Raw genomic sequence first — 19045 nt, 5'->3', positions numbered from 1 at the left:
TGTTCCATTGTCACCCTAATGCAATGGACTTTTCCTGCCAATTTTCTAAGTTGTCCTGGGCTGGAAAATTGTTTCACTTCATCTTTTTGTGTATTCTGACACTCTAAAATTTGTTTAGAGTCATTATTAATAGTTTGGGGCAGAACTCAGGAGACTTCCTACTTTTATTGCATCATCTTGGGCCCACCGTACTCCATCATCTTGATTGTGCCTCCATATTTTCTACAAGATTAGCATGAGACATATCAAACATTTTGTTAAAATCTCAGTGAAAAGTCTGTACAGCTTTATTTTTACCCCTCAGGTCAGTAACACTGGGACAAAAGTAAAGCTGTGCTGGCTCTGTGATCACCGGTTTCCATTTTTGTATTCTCATTAGTGATCTTAATAAGATATTTTAAATTTTTTCCAAAAATCTAACTCAAACTCATTAGTCTATACTTTCTTTTTAAAATTTTTTTATTAAAGCTTTTTATTTTTCAAAACATATGCACGGATAATTTTTTAACGTTAACTTTTGCAAAACCTTGTGTTCCAATTTTATCCCCTTCCTCCACCTCCTCCCCTAGATGGTAAGTAGTCCAATATGTGTTAAACATGGTAGAAATATATGTTATATCCAGTATATGCATACATATTTATACAATTATCTTGCTGCACAAGAAAAATCAGATCAAAAAGGAAAGAAAATGAGAAAGAAAACAAAATTCAAACAACAACAAAAGAAGTGAAAATGCTATGTTGTGATCCACCCTCAGTTCCCCCAGTCTTCTCTCTGGGTAGAGATGGCTTGCTTCATCACAAAATCATTGGAATAGGCCTGAATCATCTCACTGTTGGAAAGAGTCACATCCATCAGACTTGATCATTGTATAATCTTGTTGTTGCCGTGTACAATATTCTCTTGGTTCTATTCACTTCCTCAGCATCAGTTCATGTAAGTCTCTCCAGGCCTTTCTGAAATCATCCTGCTGGTCGTTTCTTACAGAACAATAATATTCCATAACATTCATATACCATAACTTACTCAGCCATTCTTCATCTGACAAGCATCCACTGAGTTTCCAGTTTCTTACCGCTACAAAAAGTACAAAAAACACTACATTTTTGCACATGTGGCTCCTTTTCCCACTTGTAAGATTTCATTGAGGGGCAACTAGGTGACACAGTCAGGAGGACCTGAGTTCAAATCTGGCCTCAGATCTGGCCTCAGATACTTAATACTTTCGCACTGTATGATCCTGGGCAAGTCACTTAGCCCCATTTGCCTCAGGAAAAAAAATATCTTTGGGATATAAGTCTGCTAGAAACACCACTGGATCAAAGGGTATGGACAGTTTGATAACTTTCTGAGCAGAGTTCCGAATTGCTCTCCAAAATGGCTGGATCCGTTTGCAATTCCACCAACAATGTATCAGTGTCCCAGTTTTCCCACATCACTTCCAGCAGTTGTCATTATCTTTTCCTGTCACCTTAGTCAATCTGAGAGGAATGTAGTGGTGTCTCAAAGTTGTCTTAATTTACACTTCTCTGATCAATAATTATTTAGAGCACCTTTTCATATGACTAGAAATATTTTCAGTTTCTTCATCTAAAAATTGTTTCCTTTGACCATTTGTCAATTGGAGAATGACTCGAATTACTATAAATTTGAATCAATTCTCTATATATTTTAGAAATGAGGTCTATACTTTCAAGGCTCTTCTCTTACCTATTTAATTTTTTTTTCTTAAATTGAAATATTTTTCCTCCTGTACATCCTTTGTTCACAATTTATTTCTGTTGAATTCAACAAATATAGTGAAGTTAAATATATTGGAAATAGTGTATGTGGGGATACAGATAAAAATGAAGTCATCTTCATCTTTAAGGATCATTTGTTCTGCAGGAGCTAAGCAATATGTATATCATATTTTAGTGACAGTGACATTTCTTTCAGTGCTCAATGATTCAATTTAATTGCTCCAAGTGTCTTGAAGTGCTTTTCTGCTATTTTATTATTTTTTTAGGTCCTTTTTTCCTCCCATATTCCTGATTGGTCACTTTTGTTTTCTTTCTTCTAGTCCATAGGCTATCCTCCTAAAAAGGGAAAACAAACTAAAATAAGAATTGAGCAGTTCTCTGTGTGTGTGTCTGTGTCTGTTTCTGTCTCTGCTTTTCACTGAGAATTATACCTGCCTCATGAAATGGTTGTCTTACCCTTATTTCTCCTATGGTCTCCATTACAGCTTCACACACACACACACACACACACACACACACACACACACTCTCTCTCTCTCTCTCTCTCTCTCTCTCACACACACACACACACTCTCTCTCTCTCTCTCTCTCTCACACACACTCTTTCTCTCTCTCTCTCTCACACACACACACACACACTCTCTCTCTCTCTCTCTTTCTCTCTCACACACACACTCACACTCTCTCTCTCTCATTCTCTCTCACACACACACTCACTCACTCTCTCTCTCTCTCTTTCTCTCTCTCTAACTCTCTCTCTCTCTCTCTCTCTCTCTCTCTCTCTCTCTCTCTCTCACACACACACACACACACACACACACACCACACACACCCTTTTTTTCATTAACCTAACTGCATTTTGAGGCTCAGTACTCCTGACTTATAATTGCAAGATTATGCTTTGGTATTCATCCTTTGTTATCTGCTTTCCTTTTGTTGCATTTGAATGGTAAAGTGAGGCAGATCTCTAAGTAAGATAAAATTAATAGTTGGGAAACAATAGTGGTCAATAAATGAGTTAACAGCTTGTTTTCATTAATGCCTAAACAAGAGGACATTTCCCTTTATTTAAATTTTGATGACTGTCCCTTCTTCTCTGAAGGAACTGAGAAGTGCTCATCGTTTGAGTCCAGATGTGAGAAAATGGCCCAGACCTTTATATAGCAAACCATACCTCTCTGAACCATGGTTAAATAGAATAAATATCAGGTCCAACTCCCTTTCTGTTCACATACATTTCCCAAGGTTAGCAAAATTTCTTGAGGCAAGAATAGATGTATTTTTAAATGTAATCCATAATGGGTTGGTTGAACTTTGAAATAAGTTCATGACAAAGAATCATGACTTAAGCAGTGATAGAACAAAAGCAGTTACAGAGCAAAAGCAATTGCTTGTAAATAGGATCAATAAGAAAATGATACCAGGTTCACTTAAATCTCACACATGACTCCAAGAAGCAGTAGCACATTTGGCACCCACATCCAGTAAACATTTTCGGCAGATTGACTAAACCAAGTAGCTGAGGGGTCTCAACCTGTGGGTGAGTTAGTGGGGTGCCTGTCCCCAGGCATGTGAAAACTTGCCCTGAGAGAATGGACAGAGGAGAATAATTTGTTCCAGTGGCCATGAAGGCAAGAGAAGCAGGCACTGTGGTTAAACATCAAAAACACCAAAGTCATTCACTCCATCTATAGCCATCAAGTAGTCTTGACTCTGTTTTGCCAGTGGATTGTGACACCTGTTGAAGAAAGAGTAAAACTAAACTTCCTAAAACTCTATCTCATGTAAATCCAATTTATCCATGAATCAAAAGATATCACCCATTTCATTTTACCATTTTTATTATCTCAAAATCCTGTGGCAACAGACAAGTGACAAAGTGGCAGGGATGGATATAATGGGACTGTAATTTGTGATAATTTTGACCTAACAAATAATACCAAGAAAACACAAGTACTCCACCAATCAGCACCACACCATCCATACATGGAACCATTGGTTAAGGAAATAGAGAAAAATTTTCAGTACTGTGAGTAAGTTCACTTACCTTGGCAGTATACCTTTCAGGGATGTGCTGGGTAACCCAGTATTTGGGGGCCTTCAAAGAAAACTGGGGGAGAGAGGAGGTATTATTAGACACCCTAATAAACTGAAGTTCTACAGAGCCTTATGCTGACTTCATTGTTGTCAGATCATATGCTGACAAATCTAGACATTATACCAGCACCCAAATGAATTTTTTCCTCCTGAGGCACTTGGTATTAAGTGACTTGCCCAAGTCAGATTTGAACTCAGGTCCTCTTGACTTTGGGCTGGTGCTCTATCCACTGGGCTACCTAGCTGTCCCGTGAATGACTTTCATTTGAATCATCTTAAGAAAATTCTAAAGATCATCTGGCAAGATAAAGTACCAGACAATGAAGTCATTTCTTAAACTAAACTACTAAGCATTCAAACTCTGCTGTGGATAGCACAACTCCAAAGGGCTATCCACATTGTATATGTGCCAAACATATGCTTGCCTAAAAGACTATTTTATGGAGAATTCACACCCATGCAAATGATTAAGCTGTGATCAAAAGTCTCTCACTGTCTCCCTAAAGAACTTGGAATTGATTACATGTCATGGGAGACACTGGCACAGGACTGCTCAGTTTGGCATGGTATCACCAAAAAGGGTGCTATGCTTTATGAGCAAAACAGAAAAGAAATGCGAGATGAATAAATTCACAGAATATAGCCCATTCTATTTGTGCCTGACCTGTGGTAAAATATTCCAAGCTTATATTGATCTAATCAGCCACAGTTGGACACCCTGTAACTGGACTCTAACATAGTGATGTTATTTTGGTTCTCTTTGAGAATGAAGAACAATTAGCCAATTTAAAAAGGACATGAAATTAATCTGGCATAACCTCTTCTTCAAGAACTTTTTGTTATCATCACTTCCTCATGTAGATGTGCACCAAACAACTCTTTAACAAATTATTTTATAAATTTTTCAACGAATTGAAGTCAACCTCACTGGCACAAAGTTTGAAGATCTAGCTCTTTTGCATTTTCTGAAAATTCAGACATTAAAATTTCTCCTACCTTGCAGGACTTCTCTCATTTTCCATTGTCTTCCACAATTTATCAACAAAAGTTCAACAATCATATCTTTTTTCCTTAATTATTTTTTAAGTAACAGATTATTTTTGTAAAATTCTCCTGTTTATATCCTTTGATCATTTATCTATTAAAGATTGATTCTTAGTCTTATAAATTTAGTTTCTTATAAAATTTGGACATACGGCCTTTATCACAAAACTTGATCCAAAGATACTTTATCCCCCATTATTTATTTTTTCCTCTAATTTTAACTATATTGGTTTTGTGTATGGAAAATCTTTCACTTTATTTAACCAAAATTGCCTTTTAAATTTTTATGATCCTGTCTATCCCTTATTTGGTCATTAACCCTTTTTAGAAAAGTCCATTTTAAAAAACTGTCATTTCCATTTTAGTCTGAGAAATTTTTTTTTTAATTCTGAATTTAATAAACAAGTAGAATGAACTTTTGTTTTATACAATGAAACAGAAAAAAAGGATAATTATGCATGAAACTGTAGATCTCTATTATGTAGAGCCTGATTTTATTTTTTAATATGTAAGATCTATAGTTTTCAAAACTATGCTGTCTATGCTTCTTTCTGACCTTCCTTCTGTTCTTTTCTTTTCATTAAAAAAAAAAAAAAAGATGCCTTAGTGACTTTTTTTTCATTCACTCTTATTCTTATTCTCCCACTCATCTGTCTTCTCTCCTTCCTTTTTGAGGAAAAGAAAAACAAAATCCTTGTCACAAATATACAAAGACAGGGGAAGAATGGTTCTGAAGAGGCTATGAGTTTGATTCCTTTCCCACAAAAAGTGAGGAAATTAATGGCTCCGAGAGAAATTAAACTGACATTTCTCCTTTGGTTGTTCTCCTTTAGGTTGTCTGGTTGTAATCTAACTGCTACTTGTCTTCAGGATATTCTCTCTGTTATCTGTAGCAGTGATAGGTTAAAAAAGTTGGACCTGAGTCGTAATTACTTTGGTGATGAAGGAATGAAGCTGCTGTGCGAGGCCTTGCAAAAGCAGGATTGTAAACTACAGAGATTAAAGTGAGTCCCCCAAGTTTCTTTTCTAGAATATTTCTTAGGCATTAAGGCAAAAATGGAAATAAGAGCAAATAGCAAGTTAAAAAAAAAAAACTTAATCTTTAATTTTTTTTCCATTAAAAAAAATCCATGTTATCTCCCTCTATCACTCCCTTCCTCCTGATATTTTGAAAAACAAAGAAAAGAAAAATAAAAATTTTGTAACAAATATGCTTAAATCAAGGAAAACAAATTCTCATAATTAGCCTAATCTAAAATTTATCCATCTCAAATAATCTTTCCATAACCTTTCTCTGTTAGGAAATAGGTCGTATATTTCATCATGAGTCCTCTGGAATTGAGATGGGTCATTGCACTTGATCAGGGTTCTAAGTTTTTTTTTTTTTTTTTCCAAAGTTCTTTGTTTTGATAATTGCTATTGTATATGTTGTCATTGCATGAACAGTTATCCTGGTTCTGTCACTTCACTCCAAATAATTTCATACTAATCTTCCCTGTTTCAGAGAAATTATCTCCTTCTTTGTTTTTTAGAATACAACATTATTCTGTCATGTTAGTATACCGTAATTTGTTGGGCCATTCCCTTTGTGATGGACACCTTCTTAGTTTCCAGTTCTTTGCTAGAACCACAAAGAACCCTATGAACAGGGAGCATTGGAGAAGAGCCCCAAAGTCACCCAATCTAGTACAGTGTCACCAATCTAATTCTAAGATATTTTCTTTCCTAAGATATTCTAGCTAGGGGAGCCTTCCCTTTCTTACTCACTTCTGCCAGTTAGTTTGCAGAAAAAAGAGGGCATTTCTGTTAAACCCAATGGCAAATTTAGCCTTCCTTTAGTCTATTCCCTTCACTTGAGACCTATTTCCCCATCTCATTGCTCCCTCTTGGTTCTTTTCCCAAAGGAAGGGTATCTGTGCCCAGGGTGAGGAGACTGAGCAGCCCTGGAAAACAGACCCGAGAAAAGAGGCAGAGAGGGAACTGTTGAGGAAAACTACAATAGCAGTGCTTAATTGTGAAGAAAAAAAATCTTCTTCTTCTGATCCAATTCAGAGAGGCCAATCTTGGGCCAAAACACTTCCCAGGGTGTCCCAAGCTGACATTGATGGGAATATTTAACAAAATAAATCAGAATTTAAAACAACATAGGCAATGTTAATTAATCATTGTCTAACTCAATATATGGCCTTCAGGAATTATTTCTATTTGAGCTAGGTATCACTGGTCAAGTCCACCCTGTACCTAACCAGCTCCTCGGCTACTTATAAGCTCCTTTGAAAGACAGGTTAATAACGAGAGAAAGATTAAATGTATTTTTACAGTCATTTATTTCTCCCACTGCCTCCCCAGCAGCAGAACCATAAAAATAAAACCAAAAAGTGAAACCTTCCCATTGCATGGCCTGCAAATCCTGGAATTCAACTAATCTGTCCTGGCCGGGAGGCCACTAGGTGGCCCTATGGACTTGGAGTCAGGAAGAGACCTGAGTTCAAATATGGCTTCAGACACTTAATAGCTATGTGGTCCAGAGGCAAGTCACATCACCCCTGTGTGTCTCAGTTTCCTTAATTGCAAAGTGGAGAAAACAATAGAACCTACTTCAGAGATTGTTGATACATATATATAGTACCTAACACAGCACCTGGCACATAGTAGGTGCTTAAAAATAGCTTCTTTCCTTCCTTATTTTCCACCCTACTCTGTGTTCTAATTACGCTCCCACAAACATTCTTCTATTCTCGATGTCCTTTCTAAAATGAGTCCCTTCCCCTCTGCTGAGAGTATACAGTGAGTGACTAGCCCTGGCTTGACCAGGCCAGACTAGGCCACAGGACTAACCCATCCCTCCTTTTCTATCCTGTGCTTCCCTCCATGAAGCCAAAGTTCACATTGGCCTTTTTGTCTGGTTTGTCATATTGATTCATAATGGCTTGCAAACCCAAATGTTTTTCATATGAACTCTTGTGTAGCCATGTTTTCCTTCTTTGTTTTTTTGTTTGTTTGTTTGTTCTTAAATCCAATCATAAGATCTACCATTTGTCCTGGCTCTGATTGTGAAGGGAGATTGTATCTAGGAAAGGAGATTATACCTGCCCCTGAGGAAGTCCATGCAGACAAGGTCTCCTGACTGTCACTGAGCCAATCATGAGGAAGGCATTGGAAGGGCAAATGTTAAAGCTATTTCAGATATAATAGATGTATTTTTAAAAACATTCTACAGCAATTTCACTCTTTTTACTCTCTCTGTTTCTCTTTCTTTTCTCTCTCTCTCTCACACACACACATACACACGCACGCAAATGCACACAGATAGAAATTTAGTCGTAGACTCCATAAAAAGGGAGAAAGAGTGGAAGGCAGAAGTAACCAGAAAGGATTGACAGAAAAAATAGGCATCAGGATTACCAAAAAAAAAATTCAGCTAAATATATTTTTTAAATTTTGTTTTTTTACAGCCTCTCACGGTACCCCTTAAGTGAAGAATCAGAGAGGGCATGGACCATTCTAAATTCAAGAAAATCTTTTCAAGTCACTTGGAAAGATTATCATGCGGCTACAAAAGAATCCTTTGACTGGGATGCTGAAGACACAGTCTAGCCCTGGCTCTTTTCACTAGATGAATAACTTTGAACAAGTCACTTAAGCTTTACAAGTATCAGATTTCTTCTCTGTGACATAAAATGATTGAATTAGGTGTTCTCTAAAGAAGTCCTACTGCGTAGGCCTTGGGCTGCCTGGAATTACTACTGCAAAGTCCTCCTTACTGTGATTAATATACAGAAAGTTTCTTCTATTCATCTTCTCTGGTTGGATAAAGAAGCACAAAGAACCACTGCTAAAGCTGAGGACTGGAGAAAATCTAACATGCAAAGTCACAGGTTACCTGAGAGTAAAGATCTCCACTGCAAGGATCTCTGGAGTACCATTCCTAAGAACCTTTGTGTCTTTGTTCTGTTTATATAATATTCTGCTCAATGTAACCCTCTTTACTTATGGCAGCAGATTCTTGCCACCCATTTTCCTTATCCCTATTGTTTTGATTCATTTTGCCCCTTTCCATCCTGCCCTGCCCCAACTCAGTTTCTGTCCACTTCTGCCTTCCACCTTACATCACTCTCTGGAATCTCTTATTACCAAATTCCCTTTTTGTCTTATTGTCTTTTCATGACCTCCACTTTTCATCACTCACAGGAATCTGGATTTCTCCCCAAAGACTCTTCATCCTTTATATCCTCTGTAGTGCTAGATGATCCTTCTCTCCAACCCCTATAATATCCAGAGCTTCCACTTTCCTGACCTTCCCTCAGAAGCCTCTCCCCTTTTGAGGGTCACCTCCCTCGTCTGTTACACTGCCTGGATTCTTTTTTCTGCTAACCCAGCCTCTAAGTTATTCTCCCTCCTTCTAGGGAGTTCATTATCTGGCTCCCAGACTTCTCCACCATATCCCCTTGAACCCTCTGACCTTCTAGCTCATCACCACCCTTAGTGTCTTGATCTCCAGCTCTCCTCCTCAGCCAACCACAGAGGTGGCCAAAACTCAGATGTCACCACTATCTCTTCCCTCTAGCACGCTGAATTTCACTTTTGAGCACCATTTTCTATTCCCTCTCATTACTCTTAAACCTGCTCTTTGCCCTCACAACCAGCTCTAGTGGTGAAGGGACAAGACTGTGGGATTTGGAGTCCAAGAATCTGGGTCCAAATTCCTGCCTCTCCTCACCTCAGTGACCACAGGTGAGTTGGTCCATCTCTCTGAGCTTCAGTTGCTCATCTTAAAATGAGAGCGTCAGATACACCCTGAGGTACCTCAGCTCCTGGGACATCTTTCCATTTCCTGTCCATAATGAAGACAACAGCTGACAGAATGCACAAGAAGTAGGACATGGGATCATTCAGAGTTGGGTTGACCCACATCAAAGTCAGAATTAGAGTCTTCCCCCTACAAGGGCCACAGCACACACGTAAAGCTCAGTGGAGCTGCCAGCCACAGGTGTGCCCCTTCCAGTCTTAAAATGCTCCCAAGGATGAAAGAATTATCCAATGTCTGGTTGCAAGGTGATACCAGCATAACAAGGGAGGTTTCTTTTCCTGTGAATAAAACCACAACGCTCTTAAGAGCTGAATTCTTTTCCCTATCTCTCTCCAGTACTACCTCGGATATGATAACTTGTGTTCCCGAAGCCCTCTGAGGAAAATGTAATCAGAAGTTATTAGTAATGCCAGGAGAATTTTCCAATTCTACATTCAAATCTAAAAGCTTTTACAAGTGGAAAACAGAGCACTTTTGATGAAGACTGGTTCCCAATAACTCACTTATGTTTTAGTTTTGTCCATCTTACTAAAGTATTTTTAAAACTATATTGAGGGAAAGAGGAAGACAACAGAATGATTTGATTGTTGCTCAGGCAAGAGAGGCTAGGGATGACATGATGATATCTGACAAAGAAGAGGAGACAGAATTGGCTAATTATTATTTGGCTCTTCATTTCTCTACCAAGAAGATCCTTTGTCTTGGGGATAGAATAAAAATAGATAATTGGTAGCAGATGTCCAAGAAAACTAAAGAGATCAAATGCAATTGGATACCACTTTGCAGATCTCTGGTCTGTAAGCTGATCAGAACAACATCCTCAGGGTTGTTCATGATTTTTGCACAAATATTGGTGATTTGAAATGATACCAGAGCACCAAAGAGGTGCTGCAGGAGTGATGAAGGGCCAACTTGGCTTGGTAAATACTGAGTGTCCCAAAAGTCTTAGTGTATTGATAAACTAAAAAATTAGTAGAAGATTGGGGAGGAGATGGAGACACTGGAGATAATGGTCCCTCTGGATGAAGACCCTGAAATCCTAGAAGGCTTTTGCTGGAGAGGCCATTATTTAGAAGAAGAAAAATGATGGGGTAGAATGAGCCACAATGGGAATTCACATCTGGCATTTTCTTATTTAAAAAAAAAATCTTTCTTATTCTCCAGTTGATAAGCTCAGTTGTTTCTACAAAACTATCATTGTTTCAAGCCCTCTAAGCTTTGTTGCCCTGGGACAAATCCCTGAATGCCTCCATCTTACTTGCAGCTTTGGTCAGAAAGATCTGTGTTTGGATGCTAGTTTTGATATTTAATGTCTATGTAAGCATTGGCAGACTTCTCAATTCAATAGTTATTTTAATTATTGTTTAAGTAAGCTAAGCACAGTTTAAGGCACTATACATATCTCAAAAATTAAAAAAAAAATGGCCTCAAGAAGTTCTTCTGCTGGGAGAAAATGTTTATAAACATTGTACAAAACACAAAATAAGAAAAATAATTTTACTTTTTTTTTTTTGCTGAGGCAGTTGGGGTTAAGTGACGTGACTTGCCCAGTGTCACACAGCTAGGAAGTATTAAGTATCTGAGATCATATTTGAACTCAGATCCTCCTTACTTCAAGCCTGGTACTCTATTCACTGTACCATCTAGCTGCCCCAATAATTTTACTTCGATTTATACTTATAGATCATTTCTCTCATTGAAGGTGGATAGCATTTTTTTTTTCCATCATGAGTCCTTTGAAAGTGTCTTGGATAACTGCATTATAAAAGTAACCAAGTTTTTCCACTGTTGATCATCATTACAACATTATTGTTATTTGCACAATGATTTCTCATTTCTACATACTTCACTTTGAATGAATTCATATAAATGTTAATATAGAATTTTCTGAAATCATCCTGCTTGTCATTTATTAAAAGCACTATAGTATCTCATCATAATCATATGCCACAAGTTGTTCATTCCCCAATTGATGATAATCCCATTGATTTCCAATTTTGCCAGCACAGGGGCTGGTGCTTAATGACTACAAATTGATCAAAATCCATTTAAAATGGTAATACATAGAAAACATCTGGGAGCTAACTTAACAAGGTACACTTAAGATTTCTATAAATACAACTTTTAATAGAAATAAAGGGAGACAAAAAGAACTGGAGAGAGATTAAAATAACAATGCTGCTTTATGGTTCTAATATTATGCCAATAAAATTAGCAAGGAAATATTTTATAGAATTTGATAAAATAATAACAAAATTAATTGGGATAATCAAAAATCCAGGGAAATAATAGGAAAAGGTATAAATAAAAGGCATTGCCAAAATTCAAATTCCTTTGATAGTGATTAGAACAAAAGAGTTTAAAAAAAGATAAAGAATAAATAGAAACTTTTGAAAATAATATCCCATTTTTCAATAAATGCAAAATGCAATTTACAAAGAAAGTGATGGAATATAGCCTCTAGGGGAGATAGCAATAATTTTAAGGTCCCCCTGACCTTAGAGTGCTTCTGTTCTAACAATCTGTGAGTGATTCTAAATCTTCTGGCTTTGTAATCTCTGATCCTGCGGCCCTCTGATCTAAGAATGCTGTTGTTATGTCAATGATTGTAAAAGTCTTCTAACCTAAGAATATAATAATATTTCTTCCCTTAAATTTTAGGGAAGATCTATTAGTGATCCTGAGACTCTCTAACCTTAGGATGCTATTGTTCGAATAATCTTGTCAATGATTCTAAAGACTTGTGGTTTTAAGATAGTTCTAGGTCTGCTAATCAATGATAACCAAATTCTGGAGACCACTGCTCAATTCTAAGTCTAGGCCATAAAATTAGCATATCAATAACATGAAGAAGTACATAAATGTGTCTCCTTCTGATGTTTTGCTAAATTCTTTGGATTTTAGTCCATTTCAGTTGGTATTATAATTACAATAAATTTTGCCCCTTGACTTGAATATGGGTTCAAGCCTGCAAATTTTTTTTGAGACAATCAGTCTGCAACCTCCAACATTTTGGGATTCCTTCCTAATCTCAACAAAGGAATTCCCTTGTCAACAAGTCTAGACATAAAAACAAGAAAGCAGTATTTGGTAGAAATTCAGTTCTGATTCTCATACCATGTACCAAGGCATGCTAAAAATGAGTTAGGTGAGCTAAATAAAAATTCACACCATGAAAATAATTAAATGAGAACAAAATCAGGTACCCTTCATAACTATGAGTAGGGGAATTTTCTTAAATAAGATAAAAGATCATAAAATATACAGATAATATTTGCCATGTAGTTCTTCTCTACTCTCTTCTTCCCCATTCCTCTGGAAAATTTGAATTCTGCTCCTGGAATGCCTCTTGACTTTGACAGTCTAGGTGTGGATTTATTTTGGTCTCTCCTAGGCCTAAGCAGCACTTTTCAAACATCTGCACTTATACCACTTCTATCCTACCCCAACCAAGCAATTGTATTGCAGTCCTTTCCTCCTTTCCATCTCTCCCTTAAATGTAGTTACCTTCTATTAGAAGGTAAGATTCTTAAAGGAAGTGAGTGGTTTGTAGAACAATTCCAGAAATCTTATAAGTTCTTAAATGTTTTATCTGTTTACCTATATACCAATACAAAAGGAAAAATGACATTATAGAAATAGCTCATCAGTTATCAATGTGTCTGAAATCCCTCATTTATATGTAATTAATACCAATATTTAATGAGAACAACTTCTCAAAAGATAAATTAGTCCATAATTGTGAACAAAAGAATGGCAAAGAATAAATGGCCATTCATGAAAACATAATCCAAATCACTAATAGTAATGGTGTAGTGTAGGTCCTATGGTGGATATATCAATAACCTTAAGGTTACCAGGGCTTAACCCAGCTGGCCTTGGGAATGCTCTATTTCCATAAACAATGCTGTCAAATATAATTTGTAGGTCAGTAATAGTTTCTGAGACAATCTAAGCCATAGAATTCAATACTCCTTAGACCACTCCTCAATTCTACCTCTAAATCATAAAATTAGCATATCAGTGACATGAAGCACCTGATTTTTCTTATCTTTTCCCTACAAATTTATCTTCTTGCTCCTGGTTTTTTGCTAAATTATTTTGGAACTTAGCCCACTTCAGTTGGCTCTACAGTTATAATAAACTTTGCCCTTGAGTTGGAGATGGGAGAAATATAAATTAAAACCTTTCAGATTTATGTTATATAATGCAAATTGGTAAAATGACAAAAAATAATAACTATCAATATTGGAGATAATGGTTTATGAAGTTGGAGAAGCAATACCTAGTTTGGCCATTCTTTTTGCCAAAAGGGAGTTTTATTTAGAAGAGGTTACAGACAAAACTAAAAAGTAAAAAAAGCACAAAAAAATGGTAAATATGAAATAAAGAGTTGGCAGAGCATATAGTTAGATCAACCAAAGTTAGCCAGAGTAAGGAGAAAAGGGACATTAGATTGAGGTACTATGAAGAGGAGGTTGCAGGGAAAGCAGAATAAACCTCATAGTAGATTTATTCCTTAAAGAATTTGGTAAAGACCTTAATCATAACCAGATCTTTTTTTTTTTTTTTTTTTTTGCGGGAGGGAGCCTTCCCTCCTGGGGAGAATATAGCCTTAGGGCTTTTCCAGGCATAAAGGCTTGACCTCTAGATAGAATGCACCAGGCAGACCAGGTCTCAGACCTGTCTAAAGTTATGCTAATCAATATCTCAAAAGTTGTTCAAAGATGCTCAGAAGTTTGAGGGATAGACAAAAGAGTTCCATCCTCACAATCAGTCTATACCAATAGGATACTGTGGGAATTGTTTATTTAATTGTATATCTGATAATTGCCAGATGAGCTTCTTCCGGACTGGGGAAAGTGTGGAGGAGTGCTAGACCCCCCTACCCAAAATGACTACTCAGAGGCATATTCAGATCCAAACAGGAAACATTTATTCAGTCCTTGCAGGGAGAGGCCCAAGCACACCATCTCCCTGGCAGCAAGCCAGAAAGTGAATTGGTTAAATATCAAAAGATATCCACTGGATGGCCTGAAAAGGATAAAAAAAGTAGCAATGCTGTCTATTTCCTATGGGTCATGTAACTTCCTGAAACTTAGGCCTAGGGTCTGACCCGCTCCAACTCAAGACTTTTTGAGAAATCTCCACCTCATCCCATTCAGGAATATAGTCAATTCACATCACTATATTATATAGAAACATTAATATTGTATTGGCAGGATGGTGATTTAATTATCTTTGGCAACTGTTTAGAACAGAAGCCCCCCAAAACCACCACTATATTACCCTAGAAGCTATATCATATCAGACTGACCAAAGTGGGTCAAGCACCTGAGTGTAGCCATGGATGGGGAAATTATTTGAGTTGGAAACTAGGAAGGAAAAGAGAATAGAAGATGAGGTTTAGAGAGCCAGGAAGGATCTCTCTGGAGGTGAATAGTACTTTTTCATTAGGAGTCCTTTGCCTGGAATTTTGTATTAATAAAAGTAGTAAAGTCTTTTCACAGCTGATCATCATTACCACATTGCTGTCACTGTGCACAATGATAGATATCCTGTTTTACTAGTAATTGTGAGTTTTTATGAAACCATCCAGCTTGTCATTTTATCACAATCATATGCCACTATTTGTTCAACCATTCCCCAACAGATGAGAATTCCTTTGATTTCCAATTTTTCTAATACATAAAGAGCAATTATAAATATTTTTGTACATATAGATTTTTTCCTTTATCTTTAAAAACTCTTTGGTTTACAGACTTACTAGTGAAATTTCTAGGATCAGGACTGTGACTCCCTGATATATAAATTGTTTTTTTCTGGTTGCTAGAAATATTTTCTCCTTGACCTGGGAGCTCCAGATTTTGACTATAATATGTTTTAGAGTTTTCATTTGGGGATCCCAAATGATCATTGTATTCTTTATTTCCTATTTTACCACCTAAATAAGATATTAGGGGAGCAGCTAGGTGGCACAATGGATAGAGCACCAGTCCTGAAGTCAGGAGGAACTGAGTTCAAATGTGGCTTCAGACACTTAACACTTCCTAGCTGTGTGATGCTAGGCACGTCACTTATTCCCAATTGCCTCAGCAAAAATAAATAAGATATTGGGGTAATTTTCCATGATAATTTCTTGAAATATGATGTCTAGGCTTTTTCTTTGATTATGAATCTCAGGTAGTCCAATAATTCGTAAATGATCTCTCCTAGATCTATTTCCAAACTAGTTTGTCCAATGAAGCATTTCACAATATTTTCTATTTTTTCATTTTTTGACTTTGTTTTGTTGTTTCTTGTTTCTTGATGTGTCATAGAGTTATTAGCTTCCAGATTCTTAATTCTTACATGAGATTTTGGATTTCTTTTTATATTTGATCTATTCTCCTATTAAATAATTCTTTTTTTCAGTAAATTTTTGTGCCTCTTTTAACATTAGACTAATTTTATTTTTTAAGGTATTTTTTTTGGTACTTCTGTGCATCTTTTATCAAGCTATTACAATTTTCTTGTATTACTCATCCACACACACACCCCCCCCCCAATTTTTCCTTTACTACTTAGCTCTTTTTAAAAATTCTTCCAGGAATTCTTTCCATGTAACTGTTATCATATTATTGTATTGTAAATTTATATCTTAGTCCTCTTGCTACCATATTAGCTTTTTATGGTCAAATTTTTTTTGTTCTCATTGTGTGCTTATTTTTCCAGTCTTTCTCGTGATTTTGAACTTTATGTCAAATTTGCAATTTGCTTACCTGTTGGTGAAAGGCACTGTCTCAAGTGCCAGGCTTTTTTGTGCTGCTGTTTTCTGTCAACTGGACTAGAACCAGCTTCTAACCTTTGGAGCCCTGCAAAGCAAGTTAGAGACAGGAAAGTTAGGGCCAAAACAAGAATTTAATTAATTTTAGAATGAGGAACATGACATTTGCAAATCGAAGTCTCCCTCTCCAAGAAAGAGGGCTTAATGTTGCTAAAAGTGGGACCATTTTATATACATGAAAGGTGTGGGACTACAGCACAATATTTCTTAGGGCTCAAGACAGATCTTATGGTTGACATTGGAACAATACTGATATTATTTGGTCCCCTGGACTCAACTCGAGAATTCTCAACACTGTCTCAAGTCTCAAGCAATGATTACTCTATAGGTACAAAACCACAGTTCAGTGATAGGAACAGAAATGTAGTACCCAGCAGTTACAAAGAACTGGAATTGTGAATACGTAATGGATGGCCCTGGAAAATAGGGGGAGCTAAATCCCTCATTGAACACCTGGTGTTGGTCAAAGAAATATACTTTGCCAGAGGATATCTTCCAGAGCACAAAGGATCATTGTTATGCCAAATTCAGGACGTAGTCTCCTTATTGGGATTTACCTCAAGAAAACAAGGCAGCTCCAAAATATTTTGACATTTTAGAACTAGTTTTGGAGTTCTGCAAGTTTTTGGTACTTCGAAGGAAGGTGATAAAATATAGGGAGATAGGTATTAACTGCTTTCCTGGTCTGTGCTCTGCTCTTTACCCTGAAAGGGCCCCTGGTCCCCTTTATCCACAAGTCCTAGTCCTTCGTGGCTTTGTTACTTTGACCAGGGCCCCTGCTCCCTTGTGATTAACACTTCTTTTATTCTGGAACTGTGAACCAGAACTGTGTATAGTACACACACACACACACACACACACACACACACACACAGAGTGTATAAATAATAGCTAATCGGTACTAGCAAATGGTCCCCTGTAATCTCTTTCTAAACAGTTGTCTGATTTCTCTTACCATATCGAGAATAAGAATCCACAAATGCTGCTGATGCTGATGCTGCTGCTACCACTAGAAGTATGGGTTACAAACTGACTTTCACCCTAGTGTAACAAACTTTTCCTTCCACCTTCTGAGTTTTCTAAGGTTCACAGAGATAGAACACACAGCAAATAAGTGTTAAGAAGGCTAAATCTGAATTCAGATCTCCCTGACTCTAGGACCAGTACTCTTACCTACTAGGCCTCTTAGCTGCCCCTGTAATATACTCTTAAAAGAAAAGTGTAGATATAATAGAAATCTATGATTTAATCTACAAGCCTCTTAATTTTCTCCACTTTGTATGTGAAAATGCTTGTTTTATTTGATATTAAATTTAAACTGATGAAGCTTAAAGAAAAGAAGAGCAACTTAAATAGCTAGAATAATATTCAATGTTTAAATGCTGGGCCATCCCAATGAAATTAAAATTACTATACTCCCAAAGGTGACTTACAGAAGAATCGTTATACCTATAGAATTAACAAAGGGACACTTCACAGGGATAACCTAAATAGCACATTCATTTGAAGGATATCCATAAATCTTGAATAAAGGTAGTAATAATCAGAAATAAAGCAACTTAATAATCCAATGTATGATAAAATGCCAGTATAAATTACCAAGAAAATAATTTCCAATTGTAATCATGAAAAAAAAAAAAAAAAAAACACTGGGGAAAACAGTCTGGCAGAAAGAAGTTAGTCAGTGAGCATTTTAAAGAGCTACGAGTCAGGAATTGTGCTAAACTCTTTGGTGGCAAAGAAAGGCAAAAGTCAATCCCTGCACTTCAGTATCCCACAATCTAATAGGCAAAATCATCTTCAGAAACAGTCTGTAAAAACAAGATATCTAATGAATAAAATTAGAAATCTTCAATAGAGGGAAGGTACCAGAACTAACAGGGATTGGGGAAACCTTTCTGGGAAGGGTTTCCAGTTGGAACTTGAAGGAGACCAGGAAAGGCAGGGGCAGAGGTAGCAGAAAACGACCAGGGTTTATTGAGAAGCAAGGGTGGCAAGGTAGGAGAGATTGCTTTAGGAAAATCAGTTTGGCTGCTGAAGGATAATGAAAAAAGCGTGACAAATATTCTATAGCATATTCCAAAATAATGTCTAACTGGATAAGTGACCTAAATATTAAAGGGCAGGCTAGTTAAGGGGGCAAAGTGAGCTAGACCAGAGAGTCTGGCAGTGTGGCCCAGAGAATCCTGGATCTCTCTGAAACCCTTTTGGAGGGCCTACAAATTCAAATTTAGTTTTTATTTCGAATATGGTAAATATCTATAAATATAACCCACATAAACAAAACCTATTTTTTTTTTTAATTTGGGAAACAATTTTTAATAGCATAAAGACAGTGAGACCAAAAGTTTGAGAACCACCGAGTTAGAGGATAGAGAGGAAGAGAGAGAGAGAGAGGCCTGCCAGGAGGAAAAAACAGTCCAACCGCTCTAGGCGAACAGAGGGCAAGCTCGAAGGCCCCGCCCCCGCCTCTCTCCGTTCATTGGCTCATACGAAGTTCCTCCGTAGCGGTGGATTCCACCTGA

At 36.9% G+C, this 19045-nt stretch overlaps 1 protein-coding gene and 1 long non-coding RNA gene across 3 annotated transcripts in view; one reads left to right on the top strand and one right to left on the bottom strand.

Annotated features, from left to right (window-relative positions):
• LOC127555282 (NACHT, LRR and PYD domains-containing protein 3-like) overlaps positions 1–11590 on the top strand; it is a 55610-nt gene extending 44020 nt beyond the window's left edge. Inside the window, exons 9-10 of the mRNA XM_051987507.1 lie at positions 5718–5888; positions 8340–11590. Of these exons, the coding sequence (XP_051843467.1) occupies positions 5718–5888; positions 8340–8481 (313 nt within the window). The 3' untranslated portion in view covers positions 8482–11590. The remainder of the gene's footprint in view (positions 1–5717; positions 5889–8339) is intronic.
• LOC127555293 (uncharacterized) lies at positions 442–19033 on the bottom strand. Of its 2 annotated transcripts, none has more exons than XR_007952202.1 (4): positions 18946–19033; positions 16456–16548; positions 3791–3853; positions 442–2079 (listed from the first exon to the last, which is right to left on the bottom strand). It is a non-coding gene; the product is annotated as an uncharacterized LOC127555293 (long non-coding RNA). The 2 variants fall into 2 exon arrangements; XR_007952201.1 differs by lacking the exon at positions 18946–19033 and adding an exon at positions 17476–18934.
• Positions 19034–19045: the final 12 nt, after the last annotated feature.

The sequence above is a fragment of the Antechinus flavipes genome, chromosome 3 (genome assembly GCF_016432865.1).
Source record: "Antechinus flavipes isolate AdamAnt ecotype Samford, QLD, Australia chromosome 3, AdamAnt_v2, whole genome shotgun sequence".
Taxonomy (NCBI): Eukaryota; Metazoa; Chordata; class Mammalia; order Dasyuromorphia; family Dasyuridae; genus Antechinus; species Antechinus flavipes.
The sequence above is the reverse complement of the archived record's forward strand: the minus strand, read 5'-3'. Positions and strand labels throughout refer to the sequence as shown.